The sequence below is a fragment of the Brassica napus genome, chromosome C1, assembly GCF_020379485.1.
Source record: "Brassica napus cultivar Da-Ae chromosome C1, Da-Ae, whole genome shotgun sequence".
NCBI classification, from domain to species: Eukaryota; Viridiplantae; Streptophyta; class Magnoliopsida; order Brassicales; family Brassicaceae; genus Brassica; species Brassica napus.
Window position 1 is genome coordinate 37,694,647 of NC_063444.1, and position 18,189 is coordinate 37,712,835.

Genomic DNA, 18,189 nt, shown 5'->3' on the forward strand with positions numbered 1-18,189 from the left:
CATTGTCAAAAAGTTTAAAGGGAAACATCTCATGTACTTGGTGAAAGGGGCTGCTTATGCTCACACGGTTTACGATTTTGACCGGTACATGGCTGAGATACGGAGTGCAAACCCGGAACTTGCAACGTATTTGGAGAAAGCCGACGTCAGGCTATGGTCAAGGGTTTATTGTAAGGGGAACAGGTTCAACATAAAAACAAGCAACATTGCTGAATCTATTAATTCCGCACTGAAGCGAGCAAGAGGATTTCCGATTACGTTCCTGCTGGAGTTCATAAGGCAGAAGTTAGGAAAATGGTATTGGAAAAGGAGACAAGATGCTTTGAGTCTCACAACTGAACATAGCGGGGGTGTTGAATACTTGCTTGCTGTTCGAGAAGAGATAGCGGGTACGATGACGGTCGAACCAATTGATGGATGGCATTTCTTTGTCAAAGGTGGCAAAATGGACTGTGTGGTTGATTTGGAACATGCAAAGTGTGATTGTGGTGTCTATGGAGTGGAGAAAATACCTTGCTCTCATGCTATAGCTGCTGGAATACATGCTGGTTTGCATATCTCCACACTTGTATGTCCACTGTACTCAAAGAATTATCTGTATGCAGGATACTCAGAGAATATATATCCTATCGTGTCACAACATATTGAGGAACGAGAATGCTTTCCTCCAGAACTAAAGCGTGGTCGGGGGAGACCGAAGAAATCAAGATGGCAATCTTGGTTGGAGCTATCTAGGATGAGAGGACACAAACCCAGGAAGAAACACAGGGCACGGAGATGCTCAAACTGCAAGGAAACTGGCCATACGAAACCACAATGTACACAAAATTTTTAAGTCGTCCAGTCTTGATTACCCGTCCAGACGACTAAATTTTAGTCGTCCAGTGTATTTTATTTTTAGACGACCTTCTACTAAGTCGTCCAGTGTATTTTATTTTTAGACGACCTTCTACTATCCCTTCAAGTGTATTTTATTTTTAGACTACCTTCTACTATCCCTTCAAGTCGTCCAAACCTTCTAGACGACTTATTTGTAAGTCGTCCAGTTGGAAAACCTTCCAGACGACTTATAATAAGTCGTCCAAACCTTCTAGACGACTTATTTGTAAGTCGTCCAGTTGGAAAACCTTCCAGACGACTTATAATAAGTCGTCCAAACCTTCTAGACGACTTATTTGTAAGTCGTCCAGTTGGAAAACCTTCCAGACGACTTATTTCTTCCAGACAACTTATATATTTACAAGTTCAAATACAAACACTAATCTTCCAGACAACTTATATATTTACAACTTATATATTTACAAGTTCAACTTATATATTCAAATACAAAGACAAGTTCAAATACAAACACTAATCTAATCATACAAGCCCACGAACCTATCACCATCCACATTTTCTTTTAGATGCTGATCAACAAGCTCCTTCCATATATCCACCGCCATATTATCCCTCATTTTCTTTGCGTTGCACCTAGCAAAGTCTTTAGGGTCAAAGGAGACACCGAGAGCATGACATTCAATGTACTTTACAGTGTACACGCCACAATCACCATTGTTGGCCGTGGGTACACCTTTCAGCGGTCTCTCATATGTGTATGGCTCCAACCCGTATTTGACCCGTATTTCGTCGGTGGCTGCGCACTCAACAAGCAGATAAGGGACCATCTGGAGAAAAGGCTCCATTATCGCATCCCATGCGTCTGGTACACTAGATGAAGGTATGCTGTCCCAGACGACTATGTGCCTCTTAGGGATCGATATCCAAATAGCAACCCAATGCTTGTCGTCCAAGTTCACTGGCGCATAGATATCATCAATGTCCTCCCCCCACTTCTTGTTTGATTGGCAAAATGAAGGTATTGATCCGTCATAAAAATACGACGCCCCACCAGGTAGAACTCTTCCTAAACCTTTGTGATCAGGTTCCGATGTTTTGAAGAGGTGATACTGCTCTCTCCAAGACTGGGAAAAGTTGTGATCCAGGAAGCACATTCGCTCGCTCCTGAAAGCTTGTGGGTTCTCCTGATACCTCTGCCTTAGCACATTAATCCAAGCATCTATATGCTGCATATTAAATATAACAAGTTAGAAGTTACCAGACGACTTAAATATAAGTCGTCTACGTGGTCGTCCAAGTAGACGACTTTCCAGACGACTTATAATAAGTCGTCTGGAAAGTAGTCTACTTGGACGACTTTGTAGACGACTTAAATCGTGTGCAGAAGACTTACGCAGTCTTCCAGCCATCCTCTGGCTGTCCGGAGGAAGTGGTACCACCTTGTTGGTGATGTACGTGGTTTGTCCTCGGTCTTAGTTAAATAATGACTGCAAACAAAAAAGCAATCAGTTTTGGACGACTAAATCAAGCTATTATGGGTAAAGCAATCACTTACGGATCAGTTTTCAACCAATCAGCGAGTTCCTTCAACCGATCTTTGTTTACTGGCGGAAATGGATTATAGGCTGCCACTTTATCTTTTTTTTTCTCTGCCGTATAAGGAGATCTCACAGTGGGAGCAGGTTTCTTCGCTCGTTTACTCTTTGCACGCTTGTCCAATACAACCAGGCTCGGTTCTGAAACTGGATCGCTTGGCTCGGTGGAAGCGAGGCTCGGTTGTTGATCGGTGGAAGCGAGGCTCGGTTGGTGATCGGTGGAAGTGACAGCAACAATCTCTTTGGAGGTCTTATTTACCGAGTTCGCCTCGGTTGCTGTATCCTCCGGCAACCATCTCTGCAATAAAAGTTGCACACAAGTTAACTCTGGACGACTTAAACAAAAGTTGTCTGGACGACTAGTTGGACCTGGACGACTTAAAATTAAGTCTTCCGTGGTCAACTAGTCGTCCAGACAACTTACGTTTAAGTCGTCCAGGGTCAACTAGTCGTCCAGACAACTTTTACAGTCGTCTGGACAACTAGTTAACCCTGGATTTGATACTAACCTCTTTGATTTGAGGAGGCTGTTTCTTTTGAGGAGGAGGCTGTTTCTTTTGAGGAGGAGGCTGTTTCTTTTGAGGAGGAGGAGGCTGCTGCTGTTTCTTTTGAGGAGGAGGAGGCTGCTGTTTGGTTTGATGAGGAGGAGGCTGGTTACTAACCACGGTTTCATTGGCATGAGGGGTAGCCTGTTTGTTTCTACCCCCGGTTTCTTTGGCAAGAGGGGTAGGTTGTTTATCTTGAGGGGTAGCCTGTTTGTTTCTACCCCCGGTTTCTTTGGCAAGAGGGGTAGGCTGTTTATCTTGAGGGGTAGCCTGATTGGTGACACCAACCTTCTTCTCCACAGCTTCCAATCTATCGGACAACTTCCTAAACTCCCTCATGCACTTATTAAACCCTTTTTTCATGCAGTCAGCTACGCCCTTGAACATAATTTCCAACTCCTCTCTGGTCACCCCTCTAGCCTCTTCTCTAGCCTCTTCACTAGCCACTTTAGGAGCCTCTTTACGAGCTTTCTTCCGAGGTCTTGGATTGTCTTCCTCCTCCTCCTCCTCCTCCTCCAACACAACCATCTCTTTGGCCTTCTTTGATGGAGTCACAACCTTAGGTTTTGTATTGACCTTAGTACCAGTGACTTCCCAGCAATCCATGGTCCACTTCCACGGTCTCCGCTCATACATGACTTTAATGATGTTCTCCGCGGGCAGGTCCTCAACCTCAGAGTCCCATTTTGGCCACATTTCACTAATGTCCTTCTCAACAAAGTTGATCACGCGGGTCTGCAGTAAATAGAAGAATCGAGTTAGATATTTGAAAAAAAATACTAAATAGACGACTTAATTATAAGTCGTCTACTAAGTCGTCCAGCTGGAAGACCTTCCAGACGACTTATAATAAGTCGTCTAATAAGTCGTCCAGATGGAAGACTTTCCAGACGACTTAATTAAGTCGTCCGATAAGTCGTCCAGCTGGACGACCTTCCAGACGACTTATAATAAGTCGTCTGCGCAGTCTTTTGGATTGAAGTAAATACCTGACTCAAGATAGCAGCTTTCATTGATCTGCGGCCTCTGCTGCCCTCGTAAGCCAGTATCGGTGGAGACGGACTGTCTGCTCTGGGACCACCAATACTAGCACCCAATTCCGGCATAGCTGTGTACGTCCAGACCTGAAGAACTTGTATAAACCCATCCACGGTGTAACAGCCAGCAATTTCTTTGTTCCACAAAGAGTCCATCAGCACCTTAAATGCGACTCTCCCCCATGGATAATTCTCAAACCGTTCTAAATCCATCACTAGCCTTGCCAGAGTAGATCGTGTAGCGGTTGAAAACTTTCTCCCTTCAATGAATCCAGTGAAGATGGAGAGGTACGCGAGCCGCTTGCGATCTTCCCTGGACCAATCCCCGCATCTCTGCAGTGCTGCTATTATCTGATCAGTAGTTGGCCCAGCTTCCAGATGAACTCCCAGCATCCCCCAGAAAGAAACCATCTCTGGGGTAACGTCACATTTTGGTGTCTCAAGGTCCTCGATGTACTCGCAGTTTAGACCAGTGAGGTTTTCAAACTCTAACAGTGAAAACCTCAAAGGTTCTGGACCAACGAGAGACCACATCTCATACTTCTTCTTAATGTCCAGCTTGAAACTGAGCATGTAGTGAACCAGCCTTGAAGCCCAACCAAATCCCTGCTCCTTGAACTTGATGAAAACTCCCAAACTCGACTCCTTGAGCTCTTCAAATTCGTCATCAGTAAGAGCTTTCCTAAGAGCAGTATGCAACTTGCTGTTATCCGTATGATACGAAATGCTATTGTGGGCTTCTGGTTCTTCCCCTGATGTGTATAACCTACGGGGGAGTTCTGGAATATCCATCCTTTTTGTCTGCAAAATAATCAAAGACAACAATATAAGTCCAGACGACTTAGTAGACGACTTATAATTAAGTCGTCTGGAAAGTCTTCCAAATGGACGACTTATATTTAAGTCATCTACTAAGTCGTCCAGTTGGAAGACTTTCCAGACGACTTAAATTACTTACAAGTCTTCCAGTCGCAGAAGGAGTTGGAGTACTCGTCATTGCGGTTATAGATCTGAAAAAATAAACGTGAAACGGTGAGAATGAGTAAATTGATAGAGACAACGTTTTATGTTCATCTTTTCCTCGAGATTGATGACTTAGCGGCGTTAGGGTTTACAGAGAAACGGCGCTAAGGTTTACAGAGAAGAAGCGGCGGCGCTAGGGTTTAGAAGAAGCGGCGGCGCTAGTGTTTAGAACGTTGGTGACCACGGTGGCGAGGGCGACGGTTTGTTCGGAAATAGTGGAAGCGGCGGCGCTAGGGTTTAGAGGAATCGGCGGCGCTAGGGTTTAGAGGAATCGGCGGCGCTAGGGTTAGAAGAAGCTGCGGCGACAACGGTGAGAATGAAGTGAGATAGATAGCCGATGTTGAGAACGATGGTTTGTTCGGAAATCGTGGGAATTCGAAATCGCCTTTGAGAGAGAACTGTTAGGGTTTCTGAATATCGCGAAAAATGAAACAAAAAAAAAAAATCACCTTATATATTGGGTAAATAATCCGGTTAGCTTTAAAATTACATTGGTAAACTTTAAGGTTTGGTCCGGTTTAGACGACTTATTCTGGCTGATAATGTACAACAGACGACTTAATATTTAGTCGTCTGTTTTCAGACGACAAAATATTAAGTCGTCCTAGACCCTAAAATGAACCCCTAAACTAAAATGACTAGATTAACTAACTAACCACGTTATAAAATCAAATTATACTTAAATAGTGTTTACTATACACAGAAATGAACACGCATAAGTAATTTTAAAAATTTTCAAAAACGGTTTTAATGCTTTCCAAAATCTAACCCTAAGAACACATACAATACTACAACATATGTTGATGAAACATAAACTTAAGAATATCATGACTCACTACTTTCACTCATCTATGCTGAAAACAATTGAAATTTGTTATATCTTAATTTATACCTCCTAAGACATATGTTAATTACATAATTCCCATTTTTCACTTATCAAAATATTTTTTACAAAATTTTTAAATTATGTTTAAGACTAACTGTCCAGACGATTTTAAGTTAAGTCGTCTGGACGACTTATTTTCAAGTCGTCTAAACAGACGACTTGCGAGGGGTAGAAACGTAAAAAGAATTCCGTTTTTTTGTTTGGTCACAAGGGGATAGTTGTAATTTCAATAGCCTTTTAGGTTACTTTTGCCTTTGACCCAAGTTGGGGTATTGTTTTGGGTTTGACTCCAAGTTTTGAGTCACACTTGGCAATTCATTACCTTCCACTACATGAATTATCTGGACTAAAAAATCAATAATTTTCAAAAAAATAAAAACAAATAAATATATTTCCACAAAAGTGGTCTACTCTACGTACATGTAATTGTCTTTGTATTTTGTCTTTCAAAGTAAAGGTAATATTTTTGCCTTATGGGGCCAATATATTTCTCTGAGTAGAAACAAATAGCAAATACATACGTCTCCTTAAAACCAGCTTTGTCATCAAATCAAAAGCCATTCTTCCTTTCCGTCTTTCACGCTCCGCCTCTCCTTCATCGTTTCATAGATTCTTTTTCTTCTTTTTCTTCTCCTTCCTCAGATCTCTTTTCCTTCAAAACAATCCTCTGTTTTGATCTCTCTGAGGTTGTTTTCTTCGGAGGAAGAAAGAAATCTCTTCTTCTAGCGATCTCGTCGATGTTTTTTTTTCTTTGCATGGTCTAGTGGATGATTGATAACGTTTGATCTCTGAAATTTTGGTGACGTTTCTGGGTTTATGATATTGTAGAAAATTTAGTTTTAAAAAAATAGATATATATATTCTGGGTCAATGATAATAGTGGTCGACGAGTCGGTTTCTTAGGGTTTACTTTTTTTTTTTGTAGAATTGTTGTTTTTAATTTCATTTTGAATTTTCTGTTTTCTTATTTTTAATTGAATTTTCAACGCTATTATTGAAGAGAATTTCAGCCTGTGGAATTTGTTATCGATTGAAAAAAAAGTCTTTTCAAATATATATTAGAATCTGGATGTCAGAAGAACATGTCCAGAAACTTGAGGTTGGTGTAATAGTTTAAACAGATTCTTTCAAAAAAATAAATTAGTTCAGGTTTTCTGCACAATACTATTGTTTTAACATATTTGCGAAATTCTCATAAAAAGGAAAAAAAAACAATTTGATAATGATGAAAATTTTCTGTCAGAATCTTGTTTGGTGATTGTTTGAGTTGTGTTGTGTATCGTTCTCTGTGTGTCTGAGGTTACTTTAGAAGAAAGTAAACGAAAAAAAAAAATGGAACCAACAAATGAGACAGAAGCTACACCGGAAAACAACCTCAGAAGCAGAGGAGGAGCTGCTGTTGGGAACAACAGCAAGAAAGACATGATTTTTCGAGCCGACAAGATCGATCTGAAGAATCTAGACATTCAGCTGGAGAAACATCTGAGTAGGGTTTGGTCAAGAAACATCGAGAAGAACCCAAAGCCTAAGGAAGAGTGGGAGATCGACTTGGCTAAACTGGAGATGAGGAATGTCATTGCTCGTGGTGCTTATGGTATTGTCTACAAAGGCATCTATGATGGTCAAGACGTTGCAGTGAAGGTGCTTGATTGGGGAGAAGATGGTTACGCGACAGCGGCTGAGACTTCAGCTCTACGTGCTTCATTCCGACAAGAAGTTGCGGTTTGGCACAAACTTGACCATCCCAATGTCACAAAGTTTGTTGGAGCATCAATGGGAACAACGAATCTGAAGATACCATCATCAGCTGAGAATGAGAACTCGTTGCCTCAGAGAGCATGTTGTGTGGTTGTGGAGTATCTTCCTGGTGGAACTCTTAAACAGTTCTTGTTCCGTAACAGGAGAAGGAAACTCGCTTTCAAAGTTGTTGTTCAGCTCGCTCTTGATCTCTCCCGAGGGTAATAATGTACTTAAACACACATAACTACCCTTTTTTTTTTTTATTCTTCATGAGTCTGATTTCAAGAATGTTCTTTCTGCACAGGCTAAGTTATTTGCATTCAGAGAGAATCGTTCATCGCGATGTGAAAACAGAGAACATGCTATTGGATTACCAGAGGAATCTAAAGATAGCTGATTTTGGAGTGGCTAGAGTTGAAGCTCAGAATCCAAAGGACATGACTGGGGAGACTGGTACTCTTGGATACATGGCTCCAGAGGTATAATACAAAACAGAAAGAAACATTACATCTTCTTTCTCTTTTGGGTTTTCTTGAAACTGATTGTGTGATTGTGAGGTTAGGTTCTTGATGGTAAGCCATACAACAGAAGATGTGATGTTTACAGCTTTGGGATATGCTTGTGGGAAATTTACTGTTGTGATATGCCTTATCCTGATCTCAGCTTTGCTGATGTTTCTTCTGCTGTTGTTCGTCAGGTCAGTGAAACTTTCATACAAATCCATACTAGTAGGTGTGGGTTAACCCGGTTATGGTTTCTTTTTATGGTTTTTTTTATCGGGATTTAATGTTTTTTGTTTAAAATCGGTTTAATAGAAAAACTGAAACGAAGTACTAATTGATTTCATGTTGGTTTGGTATTAGAGTTGGATTAAAGTCGGTTAACGTACGGATTATACGAATATACATCTTTCTGATATATGATAAATTTTGGTTTATTTGTTCGGTTTAGTGTGTGTGTGTGTGTGTTTGGTTACCCTACGCTAAAATCTTTATTCGGTTTTGTGGATAAAATTCAATTGGTTTGGTTTGGTTTGGGTTTAGTCTAAGATGATTTGGTTTTTGAAACAGAATCTGAGACCGGACATTCCGAGATGTTGCCCAACATCATTATCAAGCATCATGAAGAAATGCTGGGAAGCGAATCCTGAGAAACGACCGGAGATGGAGGAAGTCGTGAAGATGCTTGAAGGTGTCGATACTTCCAAAGGCGGGGGAATGATCCCCGAAGATCAGAGACCTGGCTGTTTCTGTTTTGTCTCCGGTCGTGGTCCCTAAATTTACCGTTTCACCCCTCTCCTCTTTACCTTTCACATTGAATTTTGGAGCAATGCTCTGTTTTCTTCTTCTTTGATCTGTCAAGATTTTTTAAAAAGGTTTTCATTGTTATCAAAAATAATATATACTTTCTGTCATTGTGAATACTAATACTGGCGTTTGCTTTCAATATACAAATGGAAATATCAAATAACATTTTTTCATAAGACGTTGATAACTTTTGTTTTGCTCTAATATACATCGGATTAGTTAAAATGTCGTTACTTAATTCTTTGTTTCTTTTATGGCAACGTTCAACTTAACCATTTCTAAATCTCTTGTAATTTTTTCTGTCATCGTTTTGGGAAACTTCTGTTTTCAGTGGGAAGCTTTATTATTTAAGCCTTGGTTTAGACTTTAGAGTGATCCAAAGTTAGAGTTAGGCCATAGTTGATAACCAAACTAGTCTAGTAGAGATTAGAGGTAAGACCCATTTGTTCACATCGGGGGATGAATCACACCCTCCAATGCCAAAAAAAATATCAGCAATGCTCGATGAGATTAGCTGAAGAGCTAGTGACTTGGGCCAAGAAGGTGATCTTAGTAATGTTCTGATGGGCAGGAGAAGCAATCTATGCTTAGCCCGACACAGCGAGAAACTTACAATGGCCCCTGGTCTCATTAGCTCAAACAAAGGCAAAACAATCCGAATAGTCAAGAACCTGGTGTAAACTCTGACTGTAATTCATTTGCAAAATTAAGCATCCAAATTAAACTTGTCTATTTTAAGAAGCATCAAAAAATTTCATCAACAAAAGAGGATGCCATGCAAATATATAATGAAAGCTTCGTCATATGAAACATTTTATATTATTTTAAATATTGTTTATTTTCTCTCTGATAAACTACATTATTAGAGGAATGATAAACTATAGTTTACTTAAGACAAACATTATTGTTAACATTTATTTTTATAACTTAAAAAAAATACTAGATTTTTACCCGCGCTTTGAAAAAGCGGGATATTTTATGTTGTAAAAAATCTAATAAAAACACATCAATACTTTTGTTAAGAATGTTAATATATGATAATTCGTTTCATTTAAACCTGACTCATTTAGAACCCGTCCCATTTAATTACTAATATGTTAGACCTATTCAATTTTAAGATAATATTTGTCCATTTAGATATATTTTACGTTGTAAAAATATAACAAAAACACATCAACATTTTTGTTAAGAATGTTAAAATGGGTAGAACTCGGTTCACTTAAACCCGTCTCATTTAGAACCCGTCCTGTTTAATTACTAACATGTTAGCCCATTCAATTTTAAGATCTAATAAAATTTGTCCATTTAGATCTATAAGTATGTGTTATGTACTATTTTGTTATTTTAGTATAATTATTTAAATTAGTTTTATAATTTTGTATTAAATTTTTAAGTTTATTCATTAACTCATATAAGAATTTAATTATGTTTGCAAATATATATAACCCTTTTACGTAAATATTATTAAATTAATTTTACATTTGATAATTTTATTTTAATAATAATTTATAAATCATATATATATTTAGAAATTTACATTTGAATTACTATCATTGACATATTCTATATATATCACATAATATCAATATTACTCTAAAAGAAATGTTTATATTTTAATAGTATAAATTCAGAAAATTTGTCAAATTGCATTAAGGTAAAATTTGGGAAATATTTGTTTTTGAATTGAAAACCATAATTTGAAAATTCGATTAGCTGCTAAAAATATGTTCAAAAAGGTTTTATTATAATATTATAGAAAAATATTAGCCACTAAAAATAATTAATTAGTATATATGACAAAATAATAATAACTAAATATATGTAATGGTCCAACCTAGACTATTTGTAAATAGATAAAAAGTTTTTCTATTTTAATAATATTGATTGACGTAACCATTTCTTGGATTGTGCTAACTGCGATATATCTTGCAAGAGGAATGTGATGTTAGAATGAGAAGAGCCTCCTTCATCCACAGTCCTGTGAGTAGAGATGACAATCATGGATCTGGACCGCGGGCCTGGCCCGTAAAGAACTGTCGTGGTACGGTATTGGGACGAGGTTTTCTAGGCCCGCAAATTTGTGGGCCTCGCGGGACGTGTCTTTGCGGGACTGGGTCTTTTGCGGGATGGACCGAAACGGGTCATGCGGGATTACATGGACCCGCATTTTTTTCTTCATTTCTTATTTTACCTGAAACAAATGAGAAAAGAGTGAGAAGAAAGCGATTTTTGTGACTTTTCCCCTAGAAAACATGTGCATGATTCGAGCTCCGGCGATGATGATTCGAGCTCCGGCGATGACGACTCCAGCTCCAGCGATGACGATTCGAGCTCTGGTGGTGTTTTGATTTGGTTTTCTCTTTTTATTACACACAACTATGAATTGCTTTATTATAATGCGATATTTCTTGTTTAAGTTGATTGGTTTTGTTTTCAATACTGTGAAGTGGTGTTTTTCTTAAATTAAATTTGGTTACAATGGTGTTGTTTAGGAGAAAAGTTAGTTGTATATCACGTCACTTGTATAATTTGGCAAAGTGATTCACGATTTTTTTTGCAATCCAAATAATTAAAAAAAGAGATGGTTTGATGAAGACATACAACAATTGAGCCAAATTATTACAAAGACAACAACTCAATCAGATTCAAACTCAACAAAAGCTTATGCTGATAACAAAAGAAGCCTTTTAACTCAAGAACACAAGCACAAACGGAGCTTTGTGGCATTGATTTTGATAATGCTTTAGTGAAGCTTAATGAGCTCTCTTCAACTCTCTTACACAACTCTTCTACTTAAACATTCATGAAAGGAACTGTAGTAGGCGGTTTGATAAAGAAGCGTCCCGCGGAATGGCCCGCGAAGGCTTATATATTCTGCGGTACGGGTTTGGGCCGGCATTTTGAAGACAGCAGCCCGCGCGGGACAGGCCCGCTGTAACCTGCTCGACGACTAACCCGCCGCGGTACAGGACGGAACGGGATGGGTAAACCTATTTGACATCTCTACATGTGAGCTAATTCTCCAAGCTTTTTGGCTCTTCTTCTTCTCTCCTTAGCATCATCCCATCACCCATTAACTCTTCCACTGCCTTCCTCACGCCTTCATTATCCAGCAACACTAATATATTCTCCTCTTCTCCCCAATTCATAACCTCTTCAATCCCAGCTCCTACACCGACTTTAAGAACCTCCACGACCAGCTTCTGGTTGCAGAACTGGTCACCAAACAATGGCCATGTGAGCAATGGAACACCTGACGTGATTCCTTCTAGAGTTGAGTTCCATCCACAATGTGTTAAGAATCCTTCAACAGAAGGGTGTGAAAGGATAAGCACTTGACGTGCCCATCCTTTTATGAGAAGCCCTCTCTCTCTTTGACCCTTTCTTCAAATCCGCTCTCTAATAACCACTCAGCAAGTTCACTATACTTTTCCCAACCTCTTATGACCCAAACGAAAGGTCTTTGAGATTTCTCTAGGCCTAGCCCTAGCTCCTTGAGCTGAGAGAGAGGAAGATTGCAGATACTTCCAAGGCAAACATATAGAACCGACGCTTCTTCTTTAGAATCAACCCATTTAAGGCATTCTTCTTGATCAATGACCGCCTTGTTTTCCCTCTCAGCTTTGTCTGATGCTTTTTTGTTGCACAAGGAAACAGGTCCAATGGACCATACTTTCCTATCTCTTGCCTCCTTGTGCTCTTTGACATAAGAAGGCTCCAGCTCCTGAAATGTGTTGATGATTGCACCATAGGATGTGTTATCTGCTTCTACCATTTCATCCAAGAAGTCCATCCAGTCTCCGGCCTTTTCATCGGTTCTCACGGGAACTTAAGGCTTTGTGAATTGAACTCTGTCAGGAAAAGTAGGAACAGTGAAATACTCTTTTTCAGACTTTAGATTCTGCAAGATCTCTATGTTTCCGCGTAAAACATGCATACACAAAAGACAAAAGCAAGACGCTCCATGGAAAACGACCTTTGGTATATTGAAGGCATTGGCATTTTTTCTTGTATAAAACACACAAAATCAGAAACTAGACAGCTTGGTCTAGAATAATTGACAAAAGTGTGAAGAACCAGAGCGAGAGTAGGTTACAACTTAGAAAAAAAGAGAGAAGTATGGAAGAGAAAATAATAATTCTCTTTGGTTTATTATTCAGAATAGATTACATATTTATACAATATACAAGAGGAGCCTCTAATTCAAATACTGAACATGCAGAGAAGATACAATAAAGGCTTAATATGCAAGAGGCTTTAGTTTTCCAGAACATATGCACAATTAATGCATCTCAACAACTAGTCTTGGACTATACTATCTGATAAGAATAGTATAGTATTTCTCATCTCAATATATATATCTTCATCTCAATACTCCCTCTCAAGCTTGATAATAGGAACAAGTCAAGCTTGGAAATCATGAAGACATCCCTCGTTAAAAACCTTAGTAAAAAAATCCGGTGAGACAAAATCTTACAAAGGGAAAATGAGTGGAGACTCCATGATTAGAGGACTATGACCGAGAAAGATCAGTGAGTCCAATCTTGCTGATTTTGTAAACATATCATCAAGCTGATCTTCACTTCTTGTGTAGGATGGAAGGATAAAACCTTGAACCACCAATTATCTGACCTTGTGACAATCATCCTATATATGTTTAGGGTCCTCTCATGGAACACTGAATTTGAAGAAATGTAGATGACAGCTTGATTGTCACAATGCATGAGTCCTTGAGAAGTCCTTTGATCCATACTAACTCAATTGACATCTTTTTCATTGCGCTATACTCGGCTTCAGCACTTGAACAAGACACAACTTTCTGCTTCTTGCTCTTCAAAGTAACAAGACTGCCTCTAATAAAAGTACAATACCATGTGGTTTATCTTCTATACCGCTCTTCCAGCATGTTACCCGCTTTGAAAAAAAGGTACCATGAACTCCATCGAGTCAAATGAATCGATATTATCTTGTCCTTCTGGCAGCCCAACTTCTTGAAATGTAAGTTTCACATGCACTACGTTGATGGGCAAACCAGCCTCGATGGCACGGTTTAATACATTATTGAACCTCTCTACCTTGTGAGGCGTCGTGACAATTGTTATGGTCACCCCGTGCTGAACCAGAAGTCTTGCAATATCAACCATTGGAATCATGTAGCCCTGAGCCATGAAAGGGAAGAGAACAAAGTGAAAAGGAGGATGAACTTTTTGGATTTTTTGGGAAGCCATATATAGTGATTTCAATTCAATGACGAACTCTCGAGTTTGTAGTGTTGGTGAGGGATCGACTGATCGTGAGGTTTATATAAGATGTATAAGACCAAAATGATGTAGTAGATGCAGGGCCGTCTTCCAAATATTTTCCCAACAAGTTCTCTCTTCACAAACATGGATCATCTATTTTGGAGAGTTTTTCCGCAGCTGGAAGATCATCAGTTTGCATGGATACTATGGTACATCTAGAAAGCTAGGAATAATAAAGTCTTCAGTAATTTGGATATGGATCCCATGGATACACTTAAATTAGCGGAAACAGAATCAACACTGTGGACTGAAGCACAAATATTGAATGAACAGAGGATAATACCACAACAAGTGGATACGACATTGCCGTCAATTCCAGGAAGATGGTGTTTCACAGATGGTTCATGGAAAGAGGGGGATATTTTTTCAGGACAAGGTTGGCTCAGCACCTTAGAAGGATTTGAGGGATTGTTGGGGGCAAGGAATGTGAGGGCTAGTATCTCTCCCCTTCATGCGGAGATGGAAGCGCTTCTTTGGGCAATGGAATGTATGAGGAATTTACGTCAGTTTCAGGTTACGTTTGCAACGGATTGTTCTCAATTGGTGAAGATGGTTTCGGACCCAGATGAATGGCCAGCTTTTGCAAATTACTTGGAGGATGTCAAGACCCTAAAAGAGAGCTTCACCAGATCAGAGATCATCTATGTACCAAGGACGAAAAATACAATGGCGGATAGACTAGCACGCAGTGCTAGGAAGCAACCGTCTTTTGTCGTTCACATGGATGCAGATCACCCGGTTTGGTTTACAGAGTCCGTATGAGTCTGTAATAGTTGACGATAAAAAAAAATTAAAAAAAAATAAACAAAATAAAGAATTGTAATTTATATTTATTGGTTATAAATACGAAATTTAAATTCAAATATAGTTATTCTGAATTTCCTATAAATATATGATTTAAAATTTATAATTATTACTAAAACAAAAAAAAATTATGAACCCTCTAAAATTTTGGACCATGGTCGACCGCTCCACTTGTACGTGCTAAAAGATGGTCATGAATAGACGATGTCAAGCAACACATAAGATGTTGTACATGAAAGAAAGATTATTACGTTCAAAATATGTTATTTTACATCAAAATTAAGCCATTCAAGAATCAACAAAACTCCAGTCAATGTTAAAACAATTAGAATAAATTTTCAAATATATTCTAGCATTAATATTTCTTTTTTTTTTGTCATCAAATACATACTCATATTGACTCTGCGAACCAAGCTGGTAACACTGCATCCATGTGAACGACGAAAGACAGTTGTTTTCTGGCACTGCGTGCTAGACTGTCCGCCCTAGAGTTCTCCGTTCTAGGTACATGAATGATCTTTGTGTTTCTGAAACTTCCCATCAAAACTTTTATGTCTTCCAAGTACACTTCAAATGCCGGTCATTCTTCTGGTTCTGAAACCATCTTCACCAATTGAGAACAATCTGTTGCAAACGTGACCTGAAACTGATGCAAATTCTTCATACACTCCATTGCCCATATTAAAGCCTCTATCTCCGCATGAAGAGGTGATAGAGATGCCCGAACATTTCGTGTCCCCATTAGACCATCAAAACCCTCTAGGGTACTATACCAACCTTGTCCTGAATAAAGATCTTTATCCTTCCACGACCCATCTATAAAACACCATCTCCCTTGAATAGATTGTACAATCCTCACTTCTATTGGTTGTGTTCCTCGATGTGCATTTAGGAGTTGTGCTTCCGCCCAAAGTATTGACTATGTTTCTGCTATTCTTAGTGTTTCACTCGGCTCAACATCGATATTACAAAAAACCTTATTATTTCTCCCCTTCCAGATATACCATAAAATCCATGCAAATTGATGATCGTACATTTCTGGGCGTACCCTCCAGAAGAGATGATCCATATTTGTAAAGAGAGAACCAGTGGGAAAGTTATCCGGATGTGATGGTATCTTTGAGAGATCCCAAATCTGACACGATGGTGGGCATTCAAAGAACACATGATTTATGGATTCCTCGGGAGCTCCACAACGATCACAAGATATCTCCCCTTGCATCCCTCTCGCCTTCAAATTTTTCTTGACCGCTATGCATTAATAATTCTAGCATTAATAATTATTACTAATTCTGATAATGTATGACTAATTCAGATAATGTATGTTATTTTAAAATTTACAAATATTACTCAAATAATAATTTTATTTTAACAAAATTTGTTATATACATAAATTTAGTTTCTGCGAATATACAATGATTTATAAAAATTATAATGTATTACTTTATAATTACATAAAAGTTTAAGGTTTTCATTAGCTTAAACAAAAGCAAAACAATCAGAATGGTCAAGAACCTGAGAGTATGCTCTCTGACTGTAATTCATTTGCAAAGTTAGCATCCAAAGTCTATAACCAAGAAATGGTTAAAAGAGACCATAACCGGTGTCAGACATAAGCATCAGCAGCATTCACATTTCATTGTCTAAAGTTAACAAAAAAAAAAAGAATAAATCAAAACCCGAGAAAATTGAATCAGAACCAGTTGAAAACCGAAAGCTCTCAAACCGTAAAAACTCGTCCGAACTTGGACCAGGATCCGACCTGAAATCAACCCGGCACTTAGAGTCTCAAACTTTCATCGGAAAGACAGTCAAATCGGCCGAACTTAGAGAAGAAAAAAATGCTCGCGAAGGTCCAGATCAGCAAGCTTGTCTCGTCTTCCTTACCTCGGAGAATCGGTTTCTCGTATCCGTCTTGGATCAAAGACTTTCTCTCAAACAAGCCTTCTTCTTCTTCTTGTCATTAGAGGGTTGTGAAAGTGGAAGTAGCTTGCGTGTTCTTGGAGGAGGCAATGCGGAAAGGAATGGTTCCTAGAGAAAGCACTTTGCAAAATGTTGGTGGAGATGAATGGTATGGGCAGAGCCGAATATAAAAATGGGGTCCCTTTATAAAATTTTTTTTATCATAGTACAATATATATTTGAAAAAAAAATATTAAGAAAATAACTTTAAAAAACTAAGACAAAATTTTTCTTCCCTCTTTTTCAATAAACTCTTTAATCAAATTATCATAATCTAGATTCCTAACTAATTCTCTCTCGATCGATATAATTGCTAGACCATTTAACCTTTCTTGTGACATGGTTGATCGAAGATAAGACTTTATTAGCTTTAACTTGGAAAAGCTTCTTTCAGCAGTGGCGACAGAAACTGGAATCGTCAATAATATTTGATAAGCAATCCATGAGTTTGGATAACACTCTTCCCTTCCTTTCAATAAGTTCAAAACTTCAAGAGGTCTCTTGTAATCTTGTGGCAATGCCTCTTTTAGAACCATCAGTTCAAAACACAAATCATCCCCAATAACATCAGAATGATTTACATGTTTTAAAGCTGCTTCAAGATTGGTACAAGATGCCATCAAACTATCTTCACTCGCTGATTTCAGTTTCTCCAAATCAAAGAGAAAACCAAATGTTTGTTCATACTTCTGAAATTGCTCAAACCTTGTTTCAAGAGAATAAAGAGCTTGATCCATGAGAACCAAGAAAGAAGACGTGTGTGCTTGCTTGAGAAAGATTGATGTGAACATTGCACGTAGAATACTTAGGAATATATACGAACCAAATATATTAAGTATAACTGCACTTTTTCCTTTTTATTTAGGAGTTTGACATATAAAACATATATTCCTTTTTTCAATTTGGAAAATTGACAATAAAATAAAATATTTATTTTTTAAAAAAGCAATGTAGATAATTGAACTTGCATTGAATAATAAATGGCAAACTTAAACCAATATACTACTAATAATTTTTGGAAATTTGGGGCCCTAAAAATACTATATATTTTGGGGGCCCTAGGCGAAAGCCTTTTTGGATACACTTGAAGCACGGCTCTGGGTATGGGAGAAGCAAAACTCAAGATTGAGTGTTTGGTTAGTGATGATGA

At 38.4% G+C, this 18,189-nt stretch overlaps 2 protein-coding genes and 1 pseudogene across 2 annotated transcripts; 1 reads left to right on the plus strand and 2 right to left on the minus strand.

Moving 5' to 3' along the window:
* Window positions 1–1,130: 1,130 nt before the first annotated feature.
* On the minus strand, window positions 1,131–4,806 carry LOC125580207. Its single transcript, XM_048744404.1, has 6 exons — window positions 3,967–4,806; window positions 3,389–3,712; window positions 2,942–3,247; window positions 2,393–2,730; window positions 2,231–2,324; window positions 1,131–2,063 (listed from the first exon to the last, which is right to left on the minus strand). The coding sequence occupies exons 1-6, from the start codon at window positions 4,804–4,806 to the stop codon at window positions 1,356–1,358; spliced, it is 2,610 nt and encodes an 869-aa protein (XP_048600361.1). The 3' UTR covers window positions 1,131–1,355.
* A 1,631-nt stretch (window positions 4,807–6,437) lies between these two features.
* Window positions 6,438–9,143, plus strand: LOC106347027 (serine/threonine-protein kinase STY13). Its single transcript, XM_013786513.3, has 4 exons — window positions 6,438–7,881; window positions 7,968–8,142; window positions 8,226–8,360; window positions 8,734–9,143. The coding sequence occupies exons 1-4, from the start codon at window positions 7,256–7,258 to the stop codon at window positions 8,938–8,940; spliced, it is 1,143 nt and encodes a 380-aa protein (XP_013641967.1). The 5' UTR covers window positions 6,438–7,255; the 3' UTR covers window positions 8,941–9,143.
* LOC106349947 lies at window positions 8,731–18,159 on the minus strand (annotated as a pseudogene).
* Window positions 18,160–18,189: the final 30 nt, after the last annotated feature.